This window comes from Drosophila novamexicana, unplaced genomic scaffold, assembly GCF_003285875.2.
Source record: "Drosophila novamexicana strain 15010-1031.04,08,12 unplaced genomic scaffold, DnovRS2.1 tig00001062-arrow-arrow-pilon, whole genome shotgun sequence".
In the NCBI taxonomy this organism is placed as follows: domain Eukaryota; kingdom Metazoa; phylum Arthropoda; class Insecta; order Diptera; family Drosophilidae; genus Drosophila; species Drosophila novamexicana.
In genome coordinates, this window is record NW_020824838.1 from 527392 (window position 1) to 552532 (window position 25141).

Genomic DNA, 25141 nt, shown 5'->3' on the forward strand with positions numbered 1-25141 from the left:
CATGTTCCTAACAGAGCGAGCTTTTTTCTAATCTTTAAATTGACCGTGTACCCACATGCACACATATATATACACACACAATAATGAGAACCGTATACAACCAGCAATGCAACTAATTGTATTCAGATTAGATAAGCAAACAGGTTATTAAGGCAAATATACGTATTATATGTATTTGACATAGTCATTGTGATTATACTAACAGCAGATCTAGTAGTAATGAGAGGAGAGATACTTAAATTATAAATTCTGTGAACAATCATTCAAACCCAATTGAGAAAAATATACAGGGTGTAATAGAGTTGTGCTTGTGTGCGTATACAGCCATGTCGTATATAGGCTTGATCAGAGTAAATCCAAGGATTTTCGTTAGCTCTCACTCCACAATGCGCGGAAGATGTTGAAGAAGTAGATTGTTATCTATACGTAAGCAACATAGACTAGCTCTAAATCAAACAGATAACAGTCTAGCTGTAAGATCTCGATCTCCCTGATAGATAAATTAAATAAGTACAACTTCAAGCTAACATACAAAATAAGTGAAATATAATAATACTAGGTTTTACTGAAAACTTTCTATTCCTATTTATTTAATAACAATAGCTAACCAAATTTACTTATTGTCTTAAGACAGAGTGTAAGTAAATAAAATGTAAAAAAAAAAAATAAACAAATCGCTAATTAAGTTGAATTTATATATACATATATCAATTAGTCTTTATAAGAGTTATATTTATCAATCTTTTTTTTATTGGAGTAAACTAGAAGTTACTATTGTTAAATTTGTATATAAATTAGACTCAGCGTTCAGTCCACTCCATTCAAATTTAAGCAAACTTTTGACCATCAAAAAGAAATACCAAGAAGGGAATAAGCTCCACATTCGAAGCATTCCAAATATAACAATACACGAATAATTCGATCGTTGAATTATTAAAGAACTTAGTATGTTAGTACCAGAGTGTAGGGCATCTTCCAGTCCCCACTAAAGCACTCTAGTTTATTTCAACATCTGACCATTGAATTGAATAATTTCCTGCACAACTGCAAATCTATCCATATCTGGCGTGCTAGAGAGCTTTTGCCCTCGGCAGGTATTGTAATGTTTCGAGTAATCAACCAGTTTAAATGGAGTGAAATATTCGTACGATAATGCTGATGTTTTTTTATTTATTTCTATTTTTTCTTGTATATACTCAAATATAATACAAATGCTGATAAAATAGTTCGACTATCAGCGGCTATCGGTAAAAGTTGGGTATAAATATCAACGTAAATTTTAAGGCAAATGCTCAGTTGAAAATTGTTTGTCAAGTCATACAGACGTTTAGAAATCGCGCAGTTTTTTTTTAATTCAACATCTGTTATGGGTCATAATAACAGCAAGTCAAAGCATAGCTATAATGTGGAAACTGCCATGCAGAAGCCACAGGCACAGCCCCAGCCCCAGTCCAGCACCGTGCCAGTGGACGATGCCAAATCTAAGATCAAGTTATCCCCCCCACCGGCCGCCCCACCTGCCGTTGTCAATTCCACGCCAGCGCCCGAATGGATTAATGAAGCGCAATTTGTGGAAATACTCAAACAAACTGTGCCGCAGTTCTCAAAAATTCAGAGCTTCAGCGTAAAGCCCGCCCTGGGCGCTGGCGAGAACTATGCGGCGCTCATGCTGAGAGTGAGCATTCAGGCAGAGCTGACAGGTGAGTAAAACAGCTGCCGATGACGTCACAAATTTTAGATTAGCTATGCAGACTGAGGAAATACCTTTAAATAAAATACAGACTCGGGAAATAGCTCAAAATTCAATTAAGATTATGATACGTTGAATACCCAATTTTCTTATCAGGACACCACAATTTTCTGGTAATCGCGACTGCTCAGCGGGGGGTTTGGGGGTGGTTCTTCACGCATGTTTTTTACTGAGATAACGGTACTAATACCATGTACTTAACTATATATAGAGCATTTATAGATTGCTCAGTTGAAGATATTAAGAAATTTATGAGCTTAATCTATTGTAAAATAAAAGAATTTTGGGAATGAAAGAAAGTACTTATAGCTAGAGATTATAAATAGAAATTTGTAGCTAGCATAATAAAAATAAAATAAAATAAACATATGTCTGGTTGAATTCAAGGCCAAGCACTTTTTTAATATTAAAAAGAAAAAAGAAAAAAATAAATGTATTTTTGAGCTTTTATGCTTGGTATATATTACTTTTTAAAACTTTGTTCGTGTTAGTCGAAAGTAGATTATAAGACTTAAGAAATTAGTAAATGAAAATAGATATTAACCTTAATTTCTCTTTAATCTTCCGACTAGACAAAACCGTCAAGCCTATTTCTTATATGATGAAAGTGCCCCACGACTCGGCTCAAATGCAAGAAATGTTGCAAACGATAAACTTCTTCGATATTGAAAATGAGTGTTACATTGATCTGATACCCAAATTTGAGCATTTGTACAAGACCAAAGGTTTGGATATAACCTTTGGGCCGCGCGCCTATAGATTCAAAGAGGGCCAGAAAACGGAGCCCAAACTGAAGAGTACGGTGCTTATGTACGATTTGGGTCAGGATGGTTATAGAAATGTGAATCGCCTGGAATGCCTCGATTTTGAACAGGCCAAAATAGTGCTCTGCAAGCTGGCGCAATATCATGCCGCAAGTGCCGCTTATAAGAGCTTGCATGGACCCTACTCAGATACCATTATGCATGGAATGTTTGGCTCGAATTCAGAAAAGGCTATGGCTATGATGGACGCTATGATGATACCCACACAGAAAATGTTCGTGGAGAATCTAAAGCACTATGACAACTGCGAGCAATATCGCGACAAACTGGTGAGCAGCTGTATAATATATTAATTTCATATATAATTTTAAGATAAGCATTTTGCCAACTGTTTTTTTAGGAAAAACACTTCTCTAAAATGCACGATATGTTCGGAGCTCTGGCCCAGGCCAATCCTAACGAATTCAATGTCATCAATCATGGTGATTGTTGGGTCAACAATTTCCTCTTTAAATTTGATCCAAGTGGCCAGCTGCTCGATATGCTTTTTGTGGATTTCCAGAATCCCAGTTACGGTCATCCTTCCGCAGATGTGCTATACTTTATTATGACATCTGTGCACATAGATTACAAACTGAAGGATTTCGACTATTTTATCAAATACTATCACGATCAGTTGATTAAACACCTTCAGCTGCTGGAGTATAAGGAACGTTTGCCCAAATTGGTGGAGCTGCAAATGGAGATGTACAAATACGGCAGCTGGGCACTAATGGCCAGCTATTTGGTGCTGCCCGTGGTGCTGCTGGATCCCACGGTAACGGCCACATTTGAGAACTTCTTGGGCACCGGCGAATCGGCGGCCGATTTCAAGAAGCAAATGTACACGAATAAACGCTTCAAGCATTACATCGAACAGATACTGCCCTGGCTGGATAATCGTGGTCTATTGGAGGTTTAGTAAGTATAGCTCTATAATCATAGTTAATTGCTAACGTTAATTCATTTATTTGTTCAGTGAACCACCGCAAGCTGTGCTAGCCCCGACAGTGCCCTCAACAATTGCAATGCCTGCGAAAGCCGAACTCGATTCAAATGTGCCCTCCTGGGTAAACAGCGATCAATTCAAGGAACTGCTCAAGAGCGGTTATTTCGATTTTAAGGAAATTCTCAATTTTCGTGTCAAAAAGGCCACCGAAGCCGGTGACAACTACTCATCAATTATGCTCTCCGTGGATATTGATTACCAAGCCGTAAATGGTCAAAGTTCGAGTGCGTCTTTCATGCTTAAAGTGCCGCCAAACAGTAATGCAACAGCCGCAATGCTTGACCTTATGCTCACCTTCAAGAAGGAGTTGGCCATGTATAATGATGTCATACCGCAGCTGGAGAAGCTTTACAAGCAGGCTGGTCAGCCCGTTGTCTTTGCCCCCAAGAGCTACAAGCTACAAAATGCACCCAAGTCTGATCACATTCTGTTGGAGAATCTGCGTCCAGCAGGCTTCAAGAATGCGGATCGCCTACAGGGACTGAGCATAAAAGAAACGGAGAAGGTCCTGGACAAATTGGCGCTGTTGCATGCCGCATCCGCACAGCTCTATGTGACCAAGGGCCGCTATGCAGATTGCCTGGACAAGTCGCTGTACAACGAGTCCACACTCCCATTTTTTGAGAACCCGCAAAGTAAAGACTTTGTGGCTTTAAATACAGAGGCAGTGAGAAGCTTTAAGGGCAGCGAGATCTTTGGCGACAAAGTGGTAAGTTTTGGGCTAGAGTTAAACGATAAAGATAAAACTGAAGTATAGTAAGAAGTACGAATTTTGTCCAAATTCTGTCAAATATTTCTTAATTTAAGGACCTTTTTTTTATCCCGAAATTACTTAAAATCTCAAAACCTTTTGTGCACTTATTGAAATTAAGCAAACTCTTGTGATTGAAGAATATTCAAACACGAATGAATTATATTTAGAATTTAGAACGTCATATTTTTCCCAGTGCGTGCTTATAAAGTGTTCCATTTACAGACCAAGATCCTGGAGAACTTGTTCCATTGGGAAGCCAAGGCAGGCATCTATGATGATACCCAATTTAATTGCCTCAATCATGGCGATTGCTGGACAAATAATGTGATGTTTAAATATGATGCACAGGGCGAAATTGTGGACACGCTCTTTGTGGACTTTCAGCGGTCGACCTTTAATTCGCCCGCCCTGGATTTGTATTACTTTCTATTGTCCTCGCCCAGTTTTGATATAAAACTCGAGAAATTCGATTACTTTGTGCGCTATTATCATACGGAACTGCAGCGCAATTTGGAACTGTTAAAGTATCCCCGACACATACCCAGCCTCAAGGAGCTGCACACCATTCTGCTCAAGAATCCCCTGTGGGCCACGACTACGGTTGCGACTGTCATGTCGGCTGTGCTGCTCGATCCCACCGCCAATGCAAGCATTGACACCATGTTGGCCAGCGATGAGGAGGGAAAACAGTTTAAGAAGAAGCTCTTCCAAAACGACAGGTATCGCCAACATGCTGAGGCCCTTTATCCCTGGCTAGATCACAGAGGACTCCTGGATTTAGAGTAAGTTACTGTAAATGTTACTGTTACAACTTATTTTAAGTCCAATTTGTTTTTGATGTTTGAGTTAAATAGTTAATAAAATAAAATAAACGCTTACAAATATATTTTTAACAATTATTAATTTTGTTAATAAATAAAAACTTTTATTGTCAAAGAATTCTCTGCGAGCCCAAGAAGTTGCTATAAGTATTGAGAGAGCTATCGGATCTGTTCACTATAACAGATGTATTACAAACACATGATCTTAGAAGTACATAAAATATTTGTATACCCTAGAATATTTTGCTTGGCTTAACATGCCTCCGTCTATCTTTTGCGAATTCAGCCCAATCTGCATGATGATTTTTTTGTAATTTGTATTATTTTAGTTGTAAAATGTTAAAAGGAAAATACTTTCAGCATCGGATCATCACATCTCATATCTTCAACTGAAACAACCATTGCACACATACATTTTTTTTTTAATATATAGCTTAGAAACATTATCTCTATTAAAAATATGTATTTAATTTTATAGCGATGTCGATACAAAATCCAAAGATGGCCTGGATTTGGATTGGCTGAATTTTCAAAATTTTGCCAAGCTTATTGGCGACGAAGAGCCTTAGTTTGAGAAGATTTTGGAAGGTGCTTCGATTCCAGCAACCAAGCCGGGTGATAATTATGGAGCCAAGCTGCTCAAAGTGGGCAGCTTAAAGGTTCGTCTTGAATAAAGTAAGACCACTTTCTAAATTTGAGATCTACGTCTTCTTAGATAACACTACAATGAACTACGCCTATATGCTGAAAGCAGAGCCTGATATTAAGATAGAAGAAAACTCTGCATTTAACATGGTTCCCAAGGAGCATGAAGTATATGAAAAGTACGTGCCTTCCTTTGAGCAGCTATACCAGGAGGCGGGTCTATCGATCAGCTTCAGTCCCAGGATCTACAAATTAAATAAGTCTATTGACAAAAACTATTTGCTTATTTGCTGTAGGCGACCGGCGTTACAATGGCGGATCGCATGCAAAGTCTGGACTTGGAGCACACCAAGTGTGCGCTGAAAAAGCTGACCCAGTGGCATGCCGCCTCGCTCAGGTATAAGGAACTAAATGGACCATATCCAGCTAGATATGATGATGGCATGATCTTCGTAAAGACACGTGAGCTATTTAAAACCATAATAAAGTGATATATGGACGAACAATATCATTTTCCATCACGACCAGAACGGCGAGTGCAAGAGACCTATCTGCTAGATCATCAAAACACCAAATATGGCAATGTAGCACAGGATCTATACTTTTTCCTAATCAGCTCGCCACAGCTGGAGTTTAAGATCGAGCAATTCGACTATCTAATTCGTTGGTATCATGAGAATTTAATAGAAAATGCCCAACTATTGAAATACACCTGCTTTGCGCCCGATCTGAAGCAGCTGCACAGCATATTGCTCAAGCATCCCATAAATGGCAAGCGTTTGGGTGTTTATATTTAAATTTATTTTTAATAATAATAGTATTTTGCATTATAGCTACTGGCATTGTGCTCAGAACTTTAACCATATGTCTGGCGAAGCCCAATGAGCCTAATTTAGCTACTGACTTATTTTTTGAAGAAAGCGCAGCTAGCGATGCCTTATACAATCAACTACATAGCAACGAGCTTTATAAGACCCAAGCTGAGCGTATTTTGCCCTGGCTAAATAGGCGAGGTCTATTGGATTTAGTTTAGCTAAACGTTCTAATGGAAGTAACATATAATTTATTGACTTTGGTTCGAACATGCGTATATATATAATCTGAATCTAACAACTAGGTTTATATATCATAAAAAAAAGGTTGTAAATGTATAACTAACATATCACTTGATGGCCAACTTGAAAGCAACATAAATACTGGTTACAAAGACAACAGCAATAGCGAGTTTTTTGAGATTGGCTCGATTCACGCCCTTTACAGTGCGCAGCAGTTCAATATTCATGCGAAATACATTGCGACTCTCTTCGATATACTCGGCACGCGTTTTTTCATCCAGTTGTCCATAAACCTCATTGAAAATGCGACGGAGCTTGACTTTTAGAGTGGGTATGCGTATGGGAAAGTATGTTGCCTCACAGCCCACTTGTGCAATGGTCACCTGTTCCGGCATGGGTCGAGCACGCAAATCGTTGTCTGTGATGCCATCATCCTGGGCTGTGGCAGCTGCTCTAGCTGTTGCCTCAGCAGCATCCGCTTCAGCTTGCTTTTGCTGCTGCTCGGCGCTGTCTTTGGGAAAAATCCATAGTTTGCGTGCAATCATGCGTTTCTTTTGCAACAGCTGACCGCCAGACATTAGGGCCATGTACATTTGGAAGGCAAACGCGAAGAGTAGCACCTCGCTTTTGGCCTTCACTTGCTCCAAGTGTGCCAAATAGACTTTGACAGCTGGACGCGGCTCATATGTCTTGACCCAGTCGGCACCATAGAAATAGGCAAAGTCACGCTCAAATGCAGCCGCGCGATGCAGTTCCTTGGGCAGCAGGCGCTCCGGCAAGTTGGCCTCAAAAAATTTATATAATTCGTAAAAGACCAAAAGTCCATCGTACCAAACTTCATCATCCGTAAGCGCTGCGCATATGGTACACGAATACAATTAAATAACAAAACAAATTGAAAATTTGAAAAACATTTACCAATGGCGAATTTAGCATTAACCAGGACATCCGTAAGCTTATGCACATCCTTTGTCGCCTGGCGCACTTCTTTTGTGAATGTCATGTCCACATAATCCTCATCTTTGCTCTCAGCGCTTTCAGTGTTTTCGGTAGTCTCTTTGACTTCCAGAACGGGTGTTGCCTCGGCCGTTGACATTTTTCTCTTGTGACTGTTGATTTGCGTTCACTCCAATAAAACGTAATATGTTTTTAATAAACAATGCGTAAATCCAAACGACTTCGTGCGCATTAACACAATGAAAGTTTTTTTCGATTTCGCAATGAGCGATAAGATAAATTGTATATATTATCGATTATTAGCAAGTGGCAACTTTAAATCATATATATTACACACATCTATTCGGGTTAAAAATGATTTAAAATCAAACACGCAAAACATAAAAGTTCCGCCTCAATTTAACACAAACGATATAATTAAAAATACGACCCTACAAAAAAGAAATCGAACAATCAAGAAAGTCCGCCATGTATAACGTTCTGCCCGCGCTTAATACATAAACATAACAAGAGACCTCAGACCTATCGAGCTATCGATGTCTGGCAGCATTATTATTTGGCTAATTTTACAGCACTTGTTATCTTCTAGCGATGTTTGGCTGTTTCACAACACTACTGCAAGCCTGATGAGGTTGTTGTTCTGTTGTTCTTATAAAATTTGCAGTTTAATTGTTTAAAATAAATAAAACGCCAATTATAACTCGAACTGTAAGTGTTTTGCTTGACGCCTATGCGCGGGCTTTGAAGGCACATACCTATAAAATGTACTTTAGTGAGCCCTTGCATGATAAAACAAATGTGAAAACTATGGCAGAATAAAAACTATGCACTATTTTTACAAATATTTTTTGAATTAATATTTATAACGCTCTCATACAAATCACGCACTGAAACACAATAATTACAGTACACAACAACAGCTACAACAACAACATCGATACAATTGCAACGCTTTGGTTTTATCTGTCTACCCCCCCTCCCTCCGCACACACACACACACAAGCTATATTTTTCTAAATTTTAACTCGCATTACCTAAGTAGTTCATTTAAACATCTATATCCTGTCTATATTGTAAAACGCAAGACTATCCAAAAAGCAATGTCGGATCTTTTTCCCACTTTTGATAGCAACAGCGGGCAACACGACACACCAATGGCATCGCCCTCACAACACAGCCCCATGACAAACAACAGTAACTCATCCTCCACACAAAACGGTGGCACAACAACGTCTCAAGCGGGCGCTGGCGGTGCTGGTGCTGGTGGTGTTGGTGGCGGTGGCGGTGGTGGTGGTGGGAGCGGTACAGCGGCTAGTGGTAAGAGCACAAGCCACAGCGCTGCGACGGGCGCGGAGAATACACCTGTAAGCGCACAAACACACGCAAAAGCCAACAATCTCATTTAGTTAAAATTCTACTACTGCCTTTCTTTGTAGATGTTAACGAAGCCGCGTCTCACAGAGCTGGTGCGTGAGGTGGACACCACCACGCAACTGGATGAGGATGTGGAAGAGCTGTTGCTGCAAATCATAGACGACTTTGTCGAGGACACTGTCAAATCGACGAGCGCCTTTGCCAAGCACCGCAAATCAAACAAAATCGAGGTGCGCGACGTGCAGCTGCATTTTGAGCGAAAATATAATATGTGGATACCCGGCTTTGGCACAGATGAATTGCGTCCGTATAAGCGTGCTGCAGTGACCGAGGCGCACAAGCAGCGACTAGCATTGATAAGGAAAACTATAAAAAAGTACTAGACGGGGGGCGGGCGGGTGCTATGCAGGGTTTCTAGTTTGTCAATATAATTTGTATGATACTTTCATGAAAGAACACTCCACTTCATTTTAGCCACATTCAACTTAGAGTATAAGCAGCAAAGTTATATCACGGCTGAACAATAGTTTACAATTAATATCATTTACTTAAAATATACACAAAAATGCAATAAATGCGAGCGCAAAAGGCAAAAGTTTCTTTTTAATCACATGTTCACATGTGAAGCTGGACATAAATAAGACTATTATTTATTTTATTTACTTACATTTTGCATTTGAAAGTTTATTTTAGAAATTATAATTCTACTACACTGCACTACAAAAGTCTCGTACATAAAATGATTACTGCATGACATGCAAAAATTGTCATCACTTTCTGCTATCGATACGCTCACGTGACTCATCGATAGGTTTGGATTTTGTGTCAGCTTTTGTCATCACAGTTGCACTGCACATACATACATATGTATTTAGTAGATTAGCAGGACATTGAATTTTTATGTTGTGTTTCGTTACCGTTGTGTCTGTTTTAAATGTATTAAATGTTAATTAAATCGAAATAAAATGAAGCTGCCCGTCATGTGTCGTACTTGCGATGCAAGGGACACAGATAAACTATACAAATTGGCTACATCCACCAAAAGATTTCCGGATAAACAGCTCTCCGACATTTTAGCTGAATTGACACACATCAATGTGAGTTGTTAATAAAATACTGCTGTCCAATTCACAATTAATTTATTTGTGTTCTAGTTGGATGAAACGCTGGCGCAACAGCTGCCGCAATGCCTGTGCTGCACTTGTGCCAGAAAGCTAATTGGCGCCTATTATTATGTGAAACAGGCATTGGCCGCCAATGAGCTGCTCATGAATCATGTGGGCCGCCTGGAGAGCGACATAACTGCGGTCAATGACTGCCTGCAGGAGGCGCCCATGGAGCTGTGTGCCGAGCAGCATGTGGAGGTTAGTCATCTGCTTCAGGTTTCTAATAGAACTCAATAATCAATTGTATAAACGCAGATTAAAATGGAGACAGAGGAGGAGGAGGCTGAAAATGATATAACCTGCACAGAACTGCCGGAGTTTACAACTGTACAAAACGCCCACGATGTGGAAGTGGATGCCGACGATGAGCTGGATAATAAAAAGTCTGACGATCCGCTTACCATGCTCGAGCCAGTGAAACAGGAGGATGAGCCATCCGCTGCCAGAGCAACCAATGTGCAGAAACAGGAATATAAGGCTGATATTGAAGACGAGGAGTAAGCGTCGAATAGCAAATATATCATTATATTAAAGGATTTCCTGTATTTTAGATCACTGGATGATTTGCCTCTGCAACAGCGCGTGCGCAAGTGGAAGCAAATGGACAAGATGCGCACCGTAAAGCGTTCAACTTTCAAATGCACGGATTGCCCAAAAAGCTTCAAGCGGCCCGAGTATCTCAAGCAGCATGCAACACGGGCGCACAAATCAAAAACCGATTGGTTCTCCTGCTCTTATTGCATACGCAAGTTCAGTCACAGAGAAGCGCTGCAATCGCATCTGAAAGTGCATCGCGATTCCAAGCGTTCAGCCAACTTGGGCGAGAGCAAAAAGGCCAAGGATATTGATGTGAACATGTGCAAGCCGCATGGCTACAAGCTAATCGAGTGCATGATCTGTCAGAGTCAATACGAGAAGATAGCGGATTTGCGTCGACATCTGGAGCACCATCCGGACATTGTTAATTTTGGCGCACGCTCAAATATGCAGCCACACGAGCTGGCCGAGCTGTTCTATCCGGATGCCAAGCATATCAGCGAGGAACAGCTAAAGGTGCTCATACACAAAGATCTGGCCGCGGGCATTTATCAACGTTTCTACTCAATAACCAACCAATCGGGCTATGAAATGGATCTGGACAGCTCGGAGACGGAAAGCGAGGCTGAACTGGATGGCGAGGAGCAGGGCAAACAGCAACGCCTCATACCCAAAGCCAAATACAGCTGTGAACTGTGCCACGAACGCTTTCAACGCAAATACCAGATCTTCGATCATCAGCGTCTGATGCACGCCTGGCTGGAGGCGCCGCATGTCTGCGGACGCTGTGATGCGCGCTTTGTTAGCCTCCAGCTGCTGCGACATCACAACGAGCTCCAGTGCAAGAACGCACAAAAACGTTTCCTGTGCCACAGATGTCCGCTACGCTTCCGCTGGCGGCACAATCTAAAGGCACATATACGCGAGCACCGTATTACTGTAAGGGTATACCAAATCTTTTGCTCCTCATTAGTCGCTAACTTGAAGAAAATCTATTCCAGAATCAAACGTACGAATGCAACGATTGCAAGCGCGTCTTCGACAAGAAGAAATCCCTGACGGTGCACATGCTCAGCGTGCATGCGGAGGAATCCAAGCTCATACCATGCCAATGGTGTACACGCAAGTTCTATCGTCGTGACTATCTGGTGAAGCATCTGAAGCGTCATGGCATACGGGAACAGGATATACCGCTGGCCGAGACCCTCATTGCGGCCACCTCAAAGCCCAACGGCGCCAAGCGCATCACCTGCAAGGTTTGTAATCTTCAGTTCGAGCGCATCTGTGATCTGCGTGCGCACATTCAGCTGGAGCTAAAACTGGCCCTGTCGCTGCACCAGAACTACGACTCGCCGCACAACTACTCCATCACAAACGAATCCGGCTACGAGCTACAGCTGGGCGACTCCGAAACGGAGGATGAAATGCAAACGCAAATGCAGCCGCGTGCCTCACCACTCACGCGACTTGTCTACATCTGCGAGCTGTGCAAAGTGCAATGCAAGCGCAAGTACGAGATGATCCAGCATCAGCGGGCCATGCATCGCTTTGACAAAATGCCGCACGAGTGCGAGCTATGCATATTCAAATGCGTATGCAAGGTGAGATAATTAACTTTCCGCCAAATCAATAACAACAACTTGGAGTAATTGGCACCAAATTAATCGTACGGCTTTAAATATGTTATCTTATGAACAAAGCATGAACCTTAACTGGCTCCAAAATCGAAAAGCTTAATCAGTTCAAGCGAGCTCTGAAAGCTCCTTAAATTTAAGCTATCTCAAAAAGCTCCTTAAATTTAAAGAACATTTAATTGTGATTAAAATGTATGTCAAAAGCTTATTAACTTTATAAAATGCATGCTTGAAATAAGGTTTATTATAAGTACCAAGATAAATGAATCTCAAATCGAGCGATAGTTTGATTAAGCACATTAAACTCTTAAAAAGCTTATGAGTGCATGCTTAAAGCGAGCTTTTTGCATAAATTAAATATACTTAATCCCAATCACAAACTTAAAGCATTGAAAAATAGTTTTAAAGTGAATTGTTAGCTTACTTTGCCCAACTCTTCTTTAAATCGAGCTTTTATTTGAGCTTTTTCGTAGAGTTTAATAGTAATCCACTACTTAAATGACATTACTTACACTTTTATTGCGTTTTTCAGAGCATCATGGATCAGCACAAGCAATCGCAGTGCCAGAGCAGCGATAAGAAACTGGCATGCAGCAAATGCAGCTATAAATTCATGTGGCCAGAGAATCTGCAGCAGCACATGCAACTGCAGCATGGTGGCACGGAGTTGACCTCTGCAGCCGCTAGTGAATCAGCAGCAGCAGCTAGCGCGGATCAGGTGCCAGCTTTGTCAGCTGATACCGCAGCGCCGGCAGATGATGTGCAGCTGCTGCAGTGCCCACACTGTGATCGCACGTATCAGATGAAGGCGCGCCTGAACAATCATATACGGGATGTGCACATCAATGGGGATCGCAAGCGCAAGGAGGCCATCAAGAAGTTTCTGTGCTCGCTGTGCGGGCGGGAGACCCAGTCGGCGGCCACATTGGTCACCCATATGCGACGTCATACGGGCGAGAAGCCCTTCAAATGCGATCTATGTGAAATGGCATTTCCGCGCCATTCGGAGATGATGTCGCACCGCCGGATGCATACGGGCGAGAAGCCATTCCATTGCACGGTGTGTGGCAAGGATTTTGCGCGATCCGACAAACTGAAGCGGCACATGCTGACGCACAGTGGCCTGAAGCCGCACAAGTGCACCTACTGCGACAAGAGCTATCGCCAGGCGAAGGATCTGAAGCTCCATCTACAGCAGCACACGGGCGAGTGCCCCTTTATATGTGGCACCTGTGGCGAACGTTTCATACAGGGCACCGCCCTGGAGAAGCACCGCATGATGCGCCGCCACTTTGACGAGGTGGAGGAGCGCAGCACTAATACATCAATTGCTTAATTATGTTTACAATTATTTAATTTTTAATAAATGTTTGGTTTTTAATTAAATGAGCGCCAAATTGTTCACGGTTGACTTTTACTGCTTCTACAGCTCCTCGGAGCCGCGTGCCTCAATTTTGATCAGTTCCACATCGAAAACGAGCACCGCATTGGGCGGTATTTTGCCACCGCCCGCACCACTGGCGCCATAGCCCAGTTCTGGTGGAATGGTCAGCGTGCGCCGTTCGCCCTCGCACATGCCCAGCAGGCCCTGATCCCAGCCCTTGATCACCTGGCGTGCGCCCAGCGTGAAGGAGAATGGTTTGCCGCGATTGTGGCTGCTATCGAATTCGGTGCCATCTTGCAGAGTGCCCTAAAATATAAGGATTATCATCACTGTACCTCAAATTTCAAACACCTAGAACTAAAACTAGAATATATCGATTTTATTGCCCCTTGGTGGGCGTGTTCAAACAATTTATAACGCTTAACTATCACTATTGTCTAGCATATAGCAATAAGCTTTAATATCACTCTTAATATGGCCCTCGATAAAAATAGGTAACCAACCAATATACCCTGTTATTTACTTTATGAGCAGAGCATCAAAATAGATTCAATTGACTGACGTGTACCGCAATTTCAAGGCACCGTTACCTTATAATGCACGTGTATTAGATCGCCGCCTTTGGCTTTACGCGTGCAGTTTTCCACACGCTTCTTAACGCCTATTTTCACTTTGGGCGTGTCATTGGCAACGGCGGCGCCAAAAATCGCGCAAATAAATAACAAATACTGCAGCTTCATTTTGCCACAACTTTGAGCTTTGCCAAATGCAAGCAAACGTGCTATCGCCTATCGATAACTATCGCTGCATGGCTTTCATTTTTTGATATTTATCGCTGTGTTGTTGTCATTCACAATGCAGTTGGCGCCAAATTTTAATTTCACTTAAATTGTGCATTTGTTATTAGCGCTTAGTTTGCCACTCACAGCGAGCAGGATCGATATTATATTCTAATACAGTTTCATCTTTTTCACACATAATATATGCTAATTATTTATTAAACAATTTACATTAAAGCTCTTTTAAATACAAAGTTGGGCCGAATGTAATATTAACGTTTTGATGCTTTAATCTAAAATAACACAAATAGCGCACAATTAAAAAACAAAGCCTTATTATAAATATGCAACAGATTATACAAGAGATTTACAAATATACGAATATATCACAATAATAAAGGAATACAAACATACACAAATGAAATTTTTCCAGCACGTACATGTGTATATCATAGATAATACCTAGGTACATAATATACTAATACAAATAGCGTTACATTTTAAATATATATATATAGATATATATATATATATATATGGATACATATATGAACTATGACTATAATATGCATACAGCGTGTATATAAGGACTTGTTTAAATGTTCTCAACTGTTTTCGCACAGTCTCAATTATCATTTGACAGATTTGTGATTTTGGTCGCATACATATTGGCAACCTTATAGATAAATTCGTATTGCTCCTTGGTCTGTACGGCACTTGCCCGACCCCGCCGCACATAATACACCAACTGGGGCACATCCACCGAACGCTTGGGCGTCTCCAGGCTCCGTATGGCCATGTCACAGGCAATGATGGTGCCGGTACGTCCCGTTCCTGGGGAGCAGTGAATGGTTAGCGGTCTAAAAGGGACGGGAGGAGGGAGGATACACACAGAAGAATGAGTAACAGAAAACAATTAACGATCAACAATCAACGTCACATAAACAAAGTCACAAAATTGACAAGTATTTATTTACTGTTTTTTTTTTTTAATACTCTTGCAGTGGGTATTCTTATTTTGCCAGGAAGTATGTAACTTATGGCAAAGGACATCTGCGATCGTGTGTCTATGTATTTCTATGCCAACTTATCTATTTTTCATAATGGATTCATTTACAAGTCTGCAAGGGTATTTTGAATTCGGTACACCGAACGATGCTTCTTTCCGGATTTCACTCACCCTTGTTGAGTACGCGCCGTCTTGTTGGCCACATTGCCGTTAATCTCATTGCTCGCCGCGCTCGACGTGCTGCACTCCTCGTCTTGGGCTGGCGCTGCTTTTGTCGTCTGCGCCTCCAGCGATTTGAGAGTGAGTGTGGAGGACTTCTCATGCTTCAGCTCATTGGCCTGCTCCAGGGCATACGACTTGAGAGAGGAGCGCGCCTCGAGCAGCATGGCAATGATGGGCGCCTCCTCGAGCGGCACGCCCGACTCGGGCCATTTGTACCAGTAGTGCGTCAGCTCGCGGCACTCGGCGCCATCGACCCGCTTCAACATGAGTGTGGAGATCGCATATTTATCCTTGACCTCGCGATGCTTTAGCGTAACCTGATAGTCGCCGTAGCTGCTGTGATTATCGAGTGTCACCGACGGCGGCAGATACTCAGCACAGCGCTCGATGCCATTTTCGGTGAGGTCGGTTGCCTGGACGATGACGCGCGACTGCTGCTCCCAGATCATGCGCCAAAAGTCGGCGGTGGTGGTCTCCAGGGGAGCCTGGCAGGCAATGTAATAGTTGGGCGCATCCCTCGGTCCCTGCGCGTGTAAAAGAGTTAGCGAATGTTTAGCATTATGTTAGTGCATAATAATAACAGATAATATACACTGTGTTAATGCGTACTTAACATAACGAACATTATTCAATGACATAACAGTTAATTAAAAGTTTTACATTACTTGCATGCCTCTCTTGATCGCTCTCCCAATTTGGCGCTCTCTTTGTGCATGTTGTGAGTGTGCGTGCGTCATTTAATGGCCGCCATTGAGCTGCACGCGCGCTCTTTTAAAAAACTGCTTTACATTTGCTAGTGTGTACACAAATGCATGCATATATATTGTACATGTACATATATGAATGTATATAAATATCAAGGCATGCTTTGCTTATCGCCAGCTGCCACACGTTTTAAGAGCTGAGAATCTAGTTGCATACATATAAAGCACACACATGCACATTTATATCTGCTAGCTTATCTTGATGCAGCCTTTTCGCCTGAATGCACTTGGCCAGCGCCTAAAAAGCGCACCGCAGCGCAACGCACGCGTCACGCGTCAATGCTGTAGCGCATTTGCTTGCCTTAATTGATCTAGGGAATACCCTCAACAGAAGAGCTTTAACAGCTATGCATGTGCTTTGACAGCAAACAGGTGAACGCCTCAAAAAATATTTATAGCTACTCAATTTCCAAATGTGACTCACAGATTGAGATTTTTTTTTGGTTATTTTTGGCTGTTATCGAATCAATTAAATAACTTTAGTGACATCCTGATAATAATGATCAATAAACAGTCAACTTTATGTACATATTCATGTGTGCACATATATACAAACTGTTGCATTAATGTTGAAAGAACGCAACAAAGACTATCCGCCTGGTAAGTTTGCCATGAACATGTAAATATTGGCGTAAGTATTAAGCTGCGTAGTTTTCCAGCGATTCAATATAATTAACAAAGGACAAGGGCTTGTGTCCAAGTGAGCTATAAAGTTTCAGTTATGTGAATTGAACTTGGGATTGCTTATCTGGGGAAGATTGGTTCGGATTCGATTTGATCAGTTTATAAGACTGTATTATTTGAGCTGTGTATTTTTACTGCAAATTTAATGTGCTTAGGATATTCACAGTTCGTTGTGCACTCGACAAACTTTCTCTCCGTTTATGATTATTATGTATAAAGTTTTTGTTTTGTTTTTGATACGTTTATTATTATTATTTTTTTTTTTTTTGCACAAAACTCATTTGCTTACAACAGGCAATGTAACAAAGAGGTTGAAACAATTTTCTTGGCACTTCGCTAATCTCATGGGCCGTATAATTATGGCCCCTCACTCCGCCCCCCACACAACCCCCTTTCATGCACACGTCATGCAAGGCTAGACGCAGTGGCAACTCTGAGCAGTACCGTTGCAAGATTAAGACACACACACACATACATACACGCCCACAACTACAGACGCCCACACACATGTGAGAAAGCTGCTGGTTCGGCTGTTGAGAGGCAGCTTTTGATTGTTTTGCATACCCTGGAAACATTGAAAAAGGGCTAGAAAGGTATGCTGATTGTGTATAAATGTATGTAAGAGGCTGCATGTATGTGAAGGTTGAACCCATAAATTCTACATAATACGCAATGTAAGTTTATATTCAGCCAAGGCTTTCGAGCATATCTCAAAGATTATATCTAGAAATACCAAATTTAGCAGATTGCAGATTCTTGTAAGGAATATAATAGGTTTTGGAAAGCTCCCACTTTAATACCAAAAGGGAAACTTAAGGCTGCATTTAGATCTAAAGGAGAGCTCAGGGAGAGATAGCAGGCCTCGGAGCTGTGTACAGGGTATCTCCAATTTTGTTTGTAAAGGAGATCTATTCGTTTCACTCACCCGCACATAATTGGCATTAATGTATTCCGTTTTGTCATCGTCGCCCTGGCGCTGGAGCACCACTCGCGTCTCGGGAAGCGGAATCACGTTTGCGTAGCTGCGGTTTCAGGTTTGAGGTTACGTTGGGTGTGAGCAATAATCCAACAATCCGACAATCCAGCGATTCAGCGATTTGTTTGATTCATTAAATTCACGATCATCAGGAAGTGATTCGAAAAAATTCAAATAAAGAGTTGTATAACTTATGAGATGCGTAATCTTTATAATAGGTACTACACGTGAGGTCTTATATTAGAGCAATCATGATTTATTTATACAGATAACTTTCCCTAAAAAGCAACTTGAACCTGCGAGCTTGTACTTTATAATGGAAAAATGTTGATAAGATAAGAGAACTAGATAATTTTTGGTGTATTCTGTCAAAAATCGTATAGAATAATTGCTACTTCTGTACACTCATCGCTCAGCTTTCAAAGCAAAGTTAACAAATAAAAGGCCCAATAAAATATATGTATGCATATATACTACGTCACAAGCTTGTAACCTTGAACATGAAGTATTTCGTTGTTTCCTTATTTTCATTCCTTTCCAATGACTCTTCAAGTTTCAATTCCAATGCCTTATTTCTTGTTCTATTTTCCTTTTCCTATTCCTTTTCTCTCTCCCACTCTCTGAACTTCCTTCCTCATATCATTGCTTTCTCTTTCCCCTGTTATTCTAGTGCCTCCCACTTTTATTCTCAGTTATTAATCCCTCAATTCTTCCCTCCTACTCACCGATTTTTGTCCTCACACCCGGCTGGCACCTCGTCCGCCCTAGCAATGATCTGCGGCACATCCCGGAACTCTTCAAAGATAGTCGAACGCCGCTCCACAAACTTGCCCAGCTCTGTGGCGCTCAGCAGATTGTGTCGCAGCGAGGGATCATCGAAGGCGGCGTTGCCGTAGGTACGTTTTGAGGCGCGTAGATCGCGTCCTTTGCGCCGCACGCTGCCCAACACTGAGACATTGTCCAGAGAGTAGGCATCCAGGCTGACGGGACGACAGCGCTGGCTGTAGGACATCTGCTTTTGGCGCTTGCGCATCAAATAGAGGAAAGCCACCAGCAGGATGAGCGCCACGACGCCAATTACGCTAACAGTTATGGCAATTATGACGTTGACATCGGTGCCAGTGTTGCCGGGCGGCTGTTGCATGTGATTCACATCGGTGGGCGGTTGTGTTGGCATTAACATGGGGATTCTGGTGGTGGTAGGCAGATTAACATTAACACTGCTGGCAGTGGGCAGCATGCTGTTGTTGGTGCTGCTGATGTTAATGTTAATGTTATTGTCGCTGGTGGAGCTGTATATGGGCTCTGTTGTTGTAGTTGTGGTTGTTGTTATGGTTTCTGTTGTGGTTGTTGTTGTTTTTGATGTCGTCGTTGTGGTGCTATCATCTAGCAAACTGATAAACGGCTCCTCTGTTGTGGTGGTTGTTGTTGGCGGCCTGATTGATGTTGTTGTTGTCGCCCCTGTGGTTGTTGTAGTCTCAGTTGTTGTTGTTGTCGCGTTCGCCATTTTCGTTTTGCTCAGCAACTGTTGCTCTGTGACACTTTCATGTTCAATCTGCTGTCGCTTATCCTCATTATCATCATCCTCATCGTAAAGCTCGGATACGTCCTTTGCAGCTGCAGCTGTTGCTGCAGTAACAGCTGTTATTGTTGTTGCTGTGCTTGCGTCTAGCTCATTAACAGCTGTTGTTGCTAGTGGATTAACAGTAGTTGATGTTGTTGTTATTGTTGTTGGTATAGCCGGTGATTCGCCTATGTTATTAGTTTCCAGCAATGTTTCATGCTCGTTCAGCGCACTGTTAACCTTAGCATCTGTCAACAGCGTTGAGGGTGTAGATGTGGTTGTTGTTGTTGTTGTTGTTGTACTGGAAGTGCTGTTATTATTGATTTGCAGTGCTGGGTCGTGGGCAGCGCTGTTATTGATTTGCTGCGCTACGCTGTTGGCTGCGCTGCTGGCAGCGCTGTTATTGTTTTTCTCGTTGCTCTTTTCAATTAATATATTATTTGTATCTTTTGTCACATTTTTAACTGTAATTGTGTCTAAATTGACTTCATTGCTAATTTGGACAATTTCCGTTGGCGTTGGCGTTGCCAAAGTTGTTGTTGTTTCTAATTGTTCTTCAAGCAATGTACGCGGCGTCGGCGTCGGCGTTGACGTTGGCGTCGTCTTCGTTGTGCTCACCTCGCCAGCTGTTCGCATACTAACTGTTATTGGCTGGTGCTCGGTCGTTGAGACCCCGACTGAGACGGAGACGTTGATGACGTCGTCGCTGTCGACATTGTTGCTTTTATCGCCGTTTTCATTATTTTCATGCGCCGTCGCTTTCATTGCCAATTCATTCGCATAGCGGGTGTCGTTCAACGCACTTGGCAGCGCAGTTATTGTTGTTGTTGTTGTTTGTGTTACTGTTGTTAAAGTTGTTGTTGGCATCTCGGGCACAGCTGTTGGCGGCGCAGCAGGTGTCGTTGTTGCTGCAGCTGTCTCTGCGTTTTTCGTTGTTGCAGTTGTTGTTTTTACGGACTCCGTTGCAACGCCAGCAGCAGCAGCAGCAGCTGTTAACGCTGGCTGCTCAGTTGCAGTCACTGTTATTGTTGGATCTTTCTCGCCTGCTTCTTCAGCTGTTAACGCTGGCTGTGCAGTCGCAGTCGCTGCTGCTGCTATGTCTGTTTCGCCTGTTGCGCCTACTGCAGCTGGGTGGGCTGTTGAGTTATGATTTGCTAGTTCTGTTAGATCTGGTTGTGAAGTTGCAGTCTCTGTAACTGGATCGTCTATTACGCCTGCTTTTGGGATTTGCTTATCAAGCTCTGTTAGGGCTGGCCGCGCAGTTGTTGTCGCTGTTATTGTTGCCTCTGCTTTGTCGTTAGCTGCAGCTGTTAACTCTGGCTGCGCAGTTACAGTCGCTGTTACTATCGCATCTTCCGGGCTAGCTGCCTTTGCCAACTCTAGTTTAGCTTTCATAGCCGCTGTTGAGTTCTCTTTTGTTGTTGTTGCTATCTTATCTATTGCATACTCATCCAGTCGCCTGTCCGCTGTTATTGCTGTTCTGTTAACAGTGCTGGCTGTTACAGCGCTGCTAGCTGAAGTCTCCATTTCCTTTTCATTTAACATATCATCCAATTTTAATGTTGTCGCCTGTGTGGCTGCCTCGGTGGCATCCAGCGTGGTGCTCATCGTGAGCTCTGTGTGATTCTCCTGGCTTGCTTGCATTAACATTATCTGCTGCCAGTCTAAGAGATTCTTTTCTTTGTGCTGTTTCGTTAGATTCTGTTGCTGCAGCTCAATTTCATTGGCCAGCTCTGTGGGCGCTATGGTGGTGGTGGTGGTTGTTGTTGTTGTTGTTGGCACCATTTTCATGGCAGCCAAGCTCCACACCTCCGCCGCGTTGGGCAGCGTCAGCTGTTGCGCATTTGTCGAATTACCGCTGATGAATTTCGCACGTTTCTCGTGCTGTGGCTGAAGTAGCTGTTCCTCCTCGATAACATTTTCATGCGAGGCGCTGGGCGTAACAGTGACGCCCGCGTGCAGCAGAGCTGCCATCAGCTGTGGTGTGTGTGTGGTTGTTATTGTTGTCGTTGTCATCGGCAGCGGTCGCAGCTTCATGGGCGTAACGGGTGAGAGGGCGGCAACATTTTCAGTGCTGCTGGGAAATTGCATGGCACGCGCATGATCCTCGGCTCGCTGTGTGGACGCAAAGTGCGTTCTTGATGTTGTCGTCGTTGTTGTTGTTGTTGTGGGCGATGTTGTCAATTCTGGCTGCTGGTCTGATAGCTCTCCTTCCAGAGGTTTTAGCTGCTCCTGAATTTCTACCTTTGGCATTTCTGTTGTTGTTTTCTGCTGCTGCACATTTTCTACATTCGCTGTTGTTAGATGCTGTAAAATTGCCTGTGTTTTGTTAATGTTTAGCTCAACATATTTTGCCTGTGTAACAGTGGCTGCGTTTACTGCTGTTTTTGTAATATTCTGTACAATTTCAAGAGCGCTGTTATTCTGCTGTTTTGCTGTCGGCGCTGTTGCAGTGCTGCTGCTGTTGGAATCCTGGTTGGCTTTCTCATTTAACTTAACAATCTCCATATAAGCAGGCAGGATAGGTGCAGCGTTGGAGTTTGCAGTAAGATTAACATTTGCTGTTGTTGTTTCTGTTGTCACTAACCGTTCTGGTATTTTTAATTCAGGCTTCAGCTCTGTTAAGTTGGTGCTGCTGCTGTTCGCTGTTAACTGCGCCTGTTGCATCGGTGTTTCTGTTGTTGTTGTTGTTGTTCTCAGCTGTAATTGCTCTGCTAACATAGCTACATTTTCTTGACGTGTTGTTGTGGCTGGTGTTGTTTTTGTTAGTTCCGATCCGCTCGCACTTTCACTGCTCGGTTTAACAATGTCAGGGTCAGCTGTATGGGCATCCACACCCATATCCCCCACATGGGCGGTTTCTCTTTTAGCAATAAAACGTGCCTGCGTCGGCGTCGCGGGCCAAAGTAGCAGCAGCAGCAGCAAACAGGCGCCCATGGCCCAGTGGCGTGACAGAGACCCACCGGCTAGACGCATATTGCCGACTCGCTCGCTCTCAATGAAATTCCTCGTGTCGTTGCGTTTGAAAATTGTTGCTGCAATTTAACGCTTGTTCTCCTGCACTTGCTTCTTCTTCTTATTCTTCTTCTTCTTCCACTTAATATATGCTTAAAGCTTTGGTTACAATTGTTGTGCGTATTTATGTGCCCATTTTAAGCTCGCTTGTTGTTGTTTTAATATTTTATTTTTACGTGTTTTGTTGTTGTTTCACGTTTTTTCACGTTGCCATTTTGTAATTATTTCAATTAGCACGGCCTGCAAAAAATCGTAAAATATAAACATGAATAAACAATAGAATTAATAATAATTTTTTTTTCTAATTTACAGTCAATATTTGCCCAAGCGTTTCTCCCTTTAAGGTCAGCCCTATGCGGGTCAGAAACGTTGAACTATTTCGAGGCACTTTCTTTGAAATAATTACAAAAAGAAAAACAAGCCCCGAAACAATTTCCCTTGCCTTATCGGTAGTTAACCAAACGAATTCCCCATAAACGTTTGGAATATCGTTAGAACACGTTATGAAATGTTTTTTAATTATTTGTGGGTTTCATAAGCCTCGCACAAGTTCAAGGTTAATCGGTTCTAGGCAAAAGTAAATAGGCCAAGCGAATATGAAAGCTGGAAAAATAATAAGCTGTAGCTTTTAAATTGCTTTTCACAGACCTTAAGCGTGTTTTCCATATGTTCCACAATTAAAAAACTGTTGGAAATTTTCTTAAAGTCTAAACACCAAATATGCGGGGGTAAAATATAAAAATAAATAATAAAATCAGTCATATACATATATTGTAGAAAAATCAATATCAAATCAATATATATATATATGTATATAGAGTGCTAACATAATCATGATAATCATCAACAACTTCATCATCCTCATCATCTTCATCATTACGATAGCCAAATTCTCATCTATTAAATCATTGTGTTCCGAAAACTACTTTACCCTGCGAACCCCTCACAGAATATCAGCACAAATGAGCCCAGATATTACCTATTTATGTATATATATAGATAACACGATCTTTACTTTGGCGCACGCCACGAACAATAGCTGCAAAGTTCAGTGCACTTGGTTCGCAATGAAACTCCAATTTGACTATTGATGAAATGAAATCAAATGTAATCAAAATGGAGCAAATGTTGGGTTCATTCAACTGCAGCGCACACGCCATATTAATGCAAAGGTCCCCCAATTGTCGACACCCCCCCGGCAAAGTTCATCGCCTCATATGCAGCAATAAAAACTATTGCAAGCCTTTGTGTATATAAGGCAGCTAGTTTATATATTGGCCCAATTGGGGGCTGGTTTCACCATGGTTATTCAAGGCTTTGTTATCTACCGATTCGCCCGATGTCATGTCAATAATGCATGCAACGGCTACCCGTTCCACCCTGGTCACAAGGTGCTGGTCTACATAAAGGGCTGGCAATTAACGTTGAAAGCAACTGCTGCACAGTGGTGCAAAGTCATAACAAAATATGAAGACAGTGGGTCACATAAAAATAATTATTATAATCTACTTGAAAGGTTTTTTCTAAAAAACATTATTTTAACTTATGAATTGAAATATTAATTTTTAAACTAATTATTTGTTAAACATTTTTTCTTATTAACCATTTTTGATATAACTCAATTTAGATTTTTTTTCAGCTAATTATTTTTCTATATAATTATATTATATTCATATAACATTTTGTGTTTTTTACAAATTAAAAATTTTCAGCCCTAGTTTATCAGAGCTTGAACCACTGTGCCTTGGTGGCAGCTACCTGTGAACACAAGCCTAAGGTGTGGCTTGAGCTCAGGTGTGTCAACGGAGTTTCGGGCCACACATGGGTTCTTAATGGGCGCCTGGGCATTCAAATATGGTACAGTTGGGCAATTTACAATAAAATATATATACAAATTACAGAAGCTCATAAATAAATATGTAAAAAATGTTAAGCCCATAAACTACTAATGTGCGTTTGCTGACTAACCGAAAACGAACAGAAAAAAAACAAACACTTTGATAAGATATAAGTCAGATATAGTAGAAAAAAAAAAAACAGAATTTTGTAACTTTATTTTTCTGAATGTCAACTGTCGCTGCTGATAAGCAGAGTCGGCAAAGGTAAGTTCTTATCAGCGGAGGCCAGCAGCTTGTCCAGCAACTGGGCAAGGTAAAAAGATTGCTTTAGACCTTACAACCATTCCATATTACAGGGCAAACAGTTATCTTTATTGAGCACAACAAATCTGCCGAAAATA

At 41.9% G+C, this 25141-nt stretch overlaps 6 protein-coding genes across 10 annotated transcripts; 3 read left to right on the forward strand and 3 right to left on the reverse strand.

The window, feature by feature from the left end:
- Nucleotides 1–1319: 1319 nt before the first annotated feature.
- Nucleotides 1320–5178, forward strand: LOC115766080. The gene is made up of 5 exons (XM_030709883.1): nt 1320–1700; nt 2323–2843; nt 2915–3474; nt 3533–4271; nt 4539–5178. The coding sequence occupies exons 1-5, from the start codon at nt 1367–1369 to the stop codon at nt 5100–5102; spliced, it is 2718 nt and encodes a 905-aa protein (XP_030565743.1). The 5' UTR covers nt 1320–1366; the 3' UTR covers nt 5103–5178.
- A 1647-nt stretch (nt 5179–6825) lies between these two features.
- On the reverse strand, nt 6826–9851 carry LOC115766234. Of its 2 annotated transcripts, none has more exons than XM_030710095.1 (3): nt 9836–9851; nt 7756–7963; nt 6826–7690 (listed from the first exon to the last, which is right to left on the reverse strand). In XM_030710095.1, exons 2-3 carry the CDS (start codon nt 7931–7933, stop codon nt 6945–6947), a joined length of 924 nt encoding a protein of 307 aa, XP_030565955.1. In that variant the 5' UTR covers nt 7934–7963; nt 9836–9851; the 3' UTR covers nt 6826–6944. The 2 variants fall into 2 exon arrangements, with proteins under 2 accessions (XP_030565955.1, XP_030565954.1); XM_030710094.1 differs by having other exon boundaries at nt 7756–8014.
- LOC115766235 (transcription initiation factor TFIID subunit 12) lies at nt 8417–9763 on the forward strand. 4 transcript variants are annotated; one of them, XM_030710097.1, is made up of 3 exons: nt 8417–8502; nt 8924–9158; nt 9231–9763. In XM_030710097.1, exons 2-3 carry the CDS (start codon nt 8949–8951, stop codon nt 9549–9551), a joined length of 531 nt encoding a protein of 176 aa, XP_030565957.1. In that variant the 5' UTR covers nt 8417–8502; nt 8924–8948; the 3' UTR covers nt 9552–9763. The 4 variants fall into 4 exon arrangements, with proteins under 4 accessions (XP_030565957.1, XP_030565958.1, XP_030565959.1 ...); XM_030710098.1 differs by having other exon boundaries at nt 8930–9158; XM_030710099.1 differs by lacking the exon at nt 8924–9158.
- A 142-nt stretch (nt 9852–9993) lies between the features above and the next one.
- On the forward strand, nt 9994–13910 carry LOC115766233 (zinc finger protein 420). The gene is made up of 6 exons (XM_030710093.1): nt 9994–10265; nt 10323–10532; nt 10590–10831; nt 10886–11810; nt 11873–12472; nt 13038–13910. Exons 1-6 carry the CDS (start codon nt 10134–10136, stop codon nt 13839–13841), a joined length of 2913 nt encoding a protein of 970 aa, XP_030565953.1. The 5' UTR covers nt 9994–10133; the 3' UTR covers nt 13842–13910.
- LOC115766236 (peptidyl-prolyl cis-trans isomerase FKBP2) lies at nt 13838–14667 on the reverse strand. Its single transcript, XM_030710100.1, has 2 exons — nt 14480–14667; nt 13838–14195 (listed from the first exon to the last, which is right to left on the reverse strand). The coding sequence occupies exons 1-2, from the start codon at nt 14627–14629 to the stop codon at nt 13929–13931; spliced, it is 417 nt and encodes a 138-aa protein (XP_030565960.1). The 5' UTR covers nt 14630–14667; the 3' UTR covers nt 13838–13928.
- A 547-nt stretch (nt 14668–15214) lies between these two features.
- LOC115766109 (mucin-5AC) lies at nt 15215–23030 on the reverse strand. The gene is made up of 4 exons (XM_030709929.1): nt 19049–23030; nt 18273–18369; nt 15849–16423; nt 15215–15528 (listed from the first exon to the last, which is right to left on the reverse strand). Exons 1-4 carry the CDS (start codon nt 22861–22863, stop codon nt 15294–15296), a joined length of 4722 nt encoding a protein of 1573 aa, XP_030565789.1. The 5' UTR covers nt 22864–23030; the 3' UTR covers nt 15215–15293.
- Between the last annotated feature and the right edge of the window lie 2111 nt (nt 23031–25141).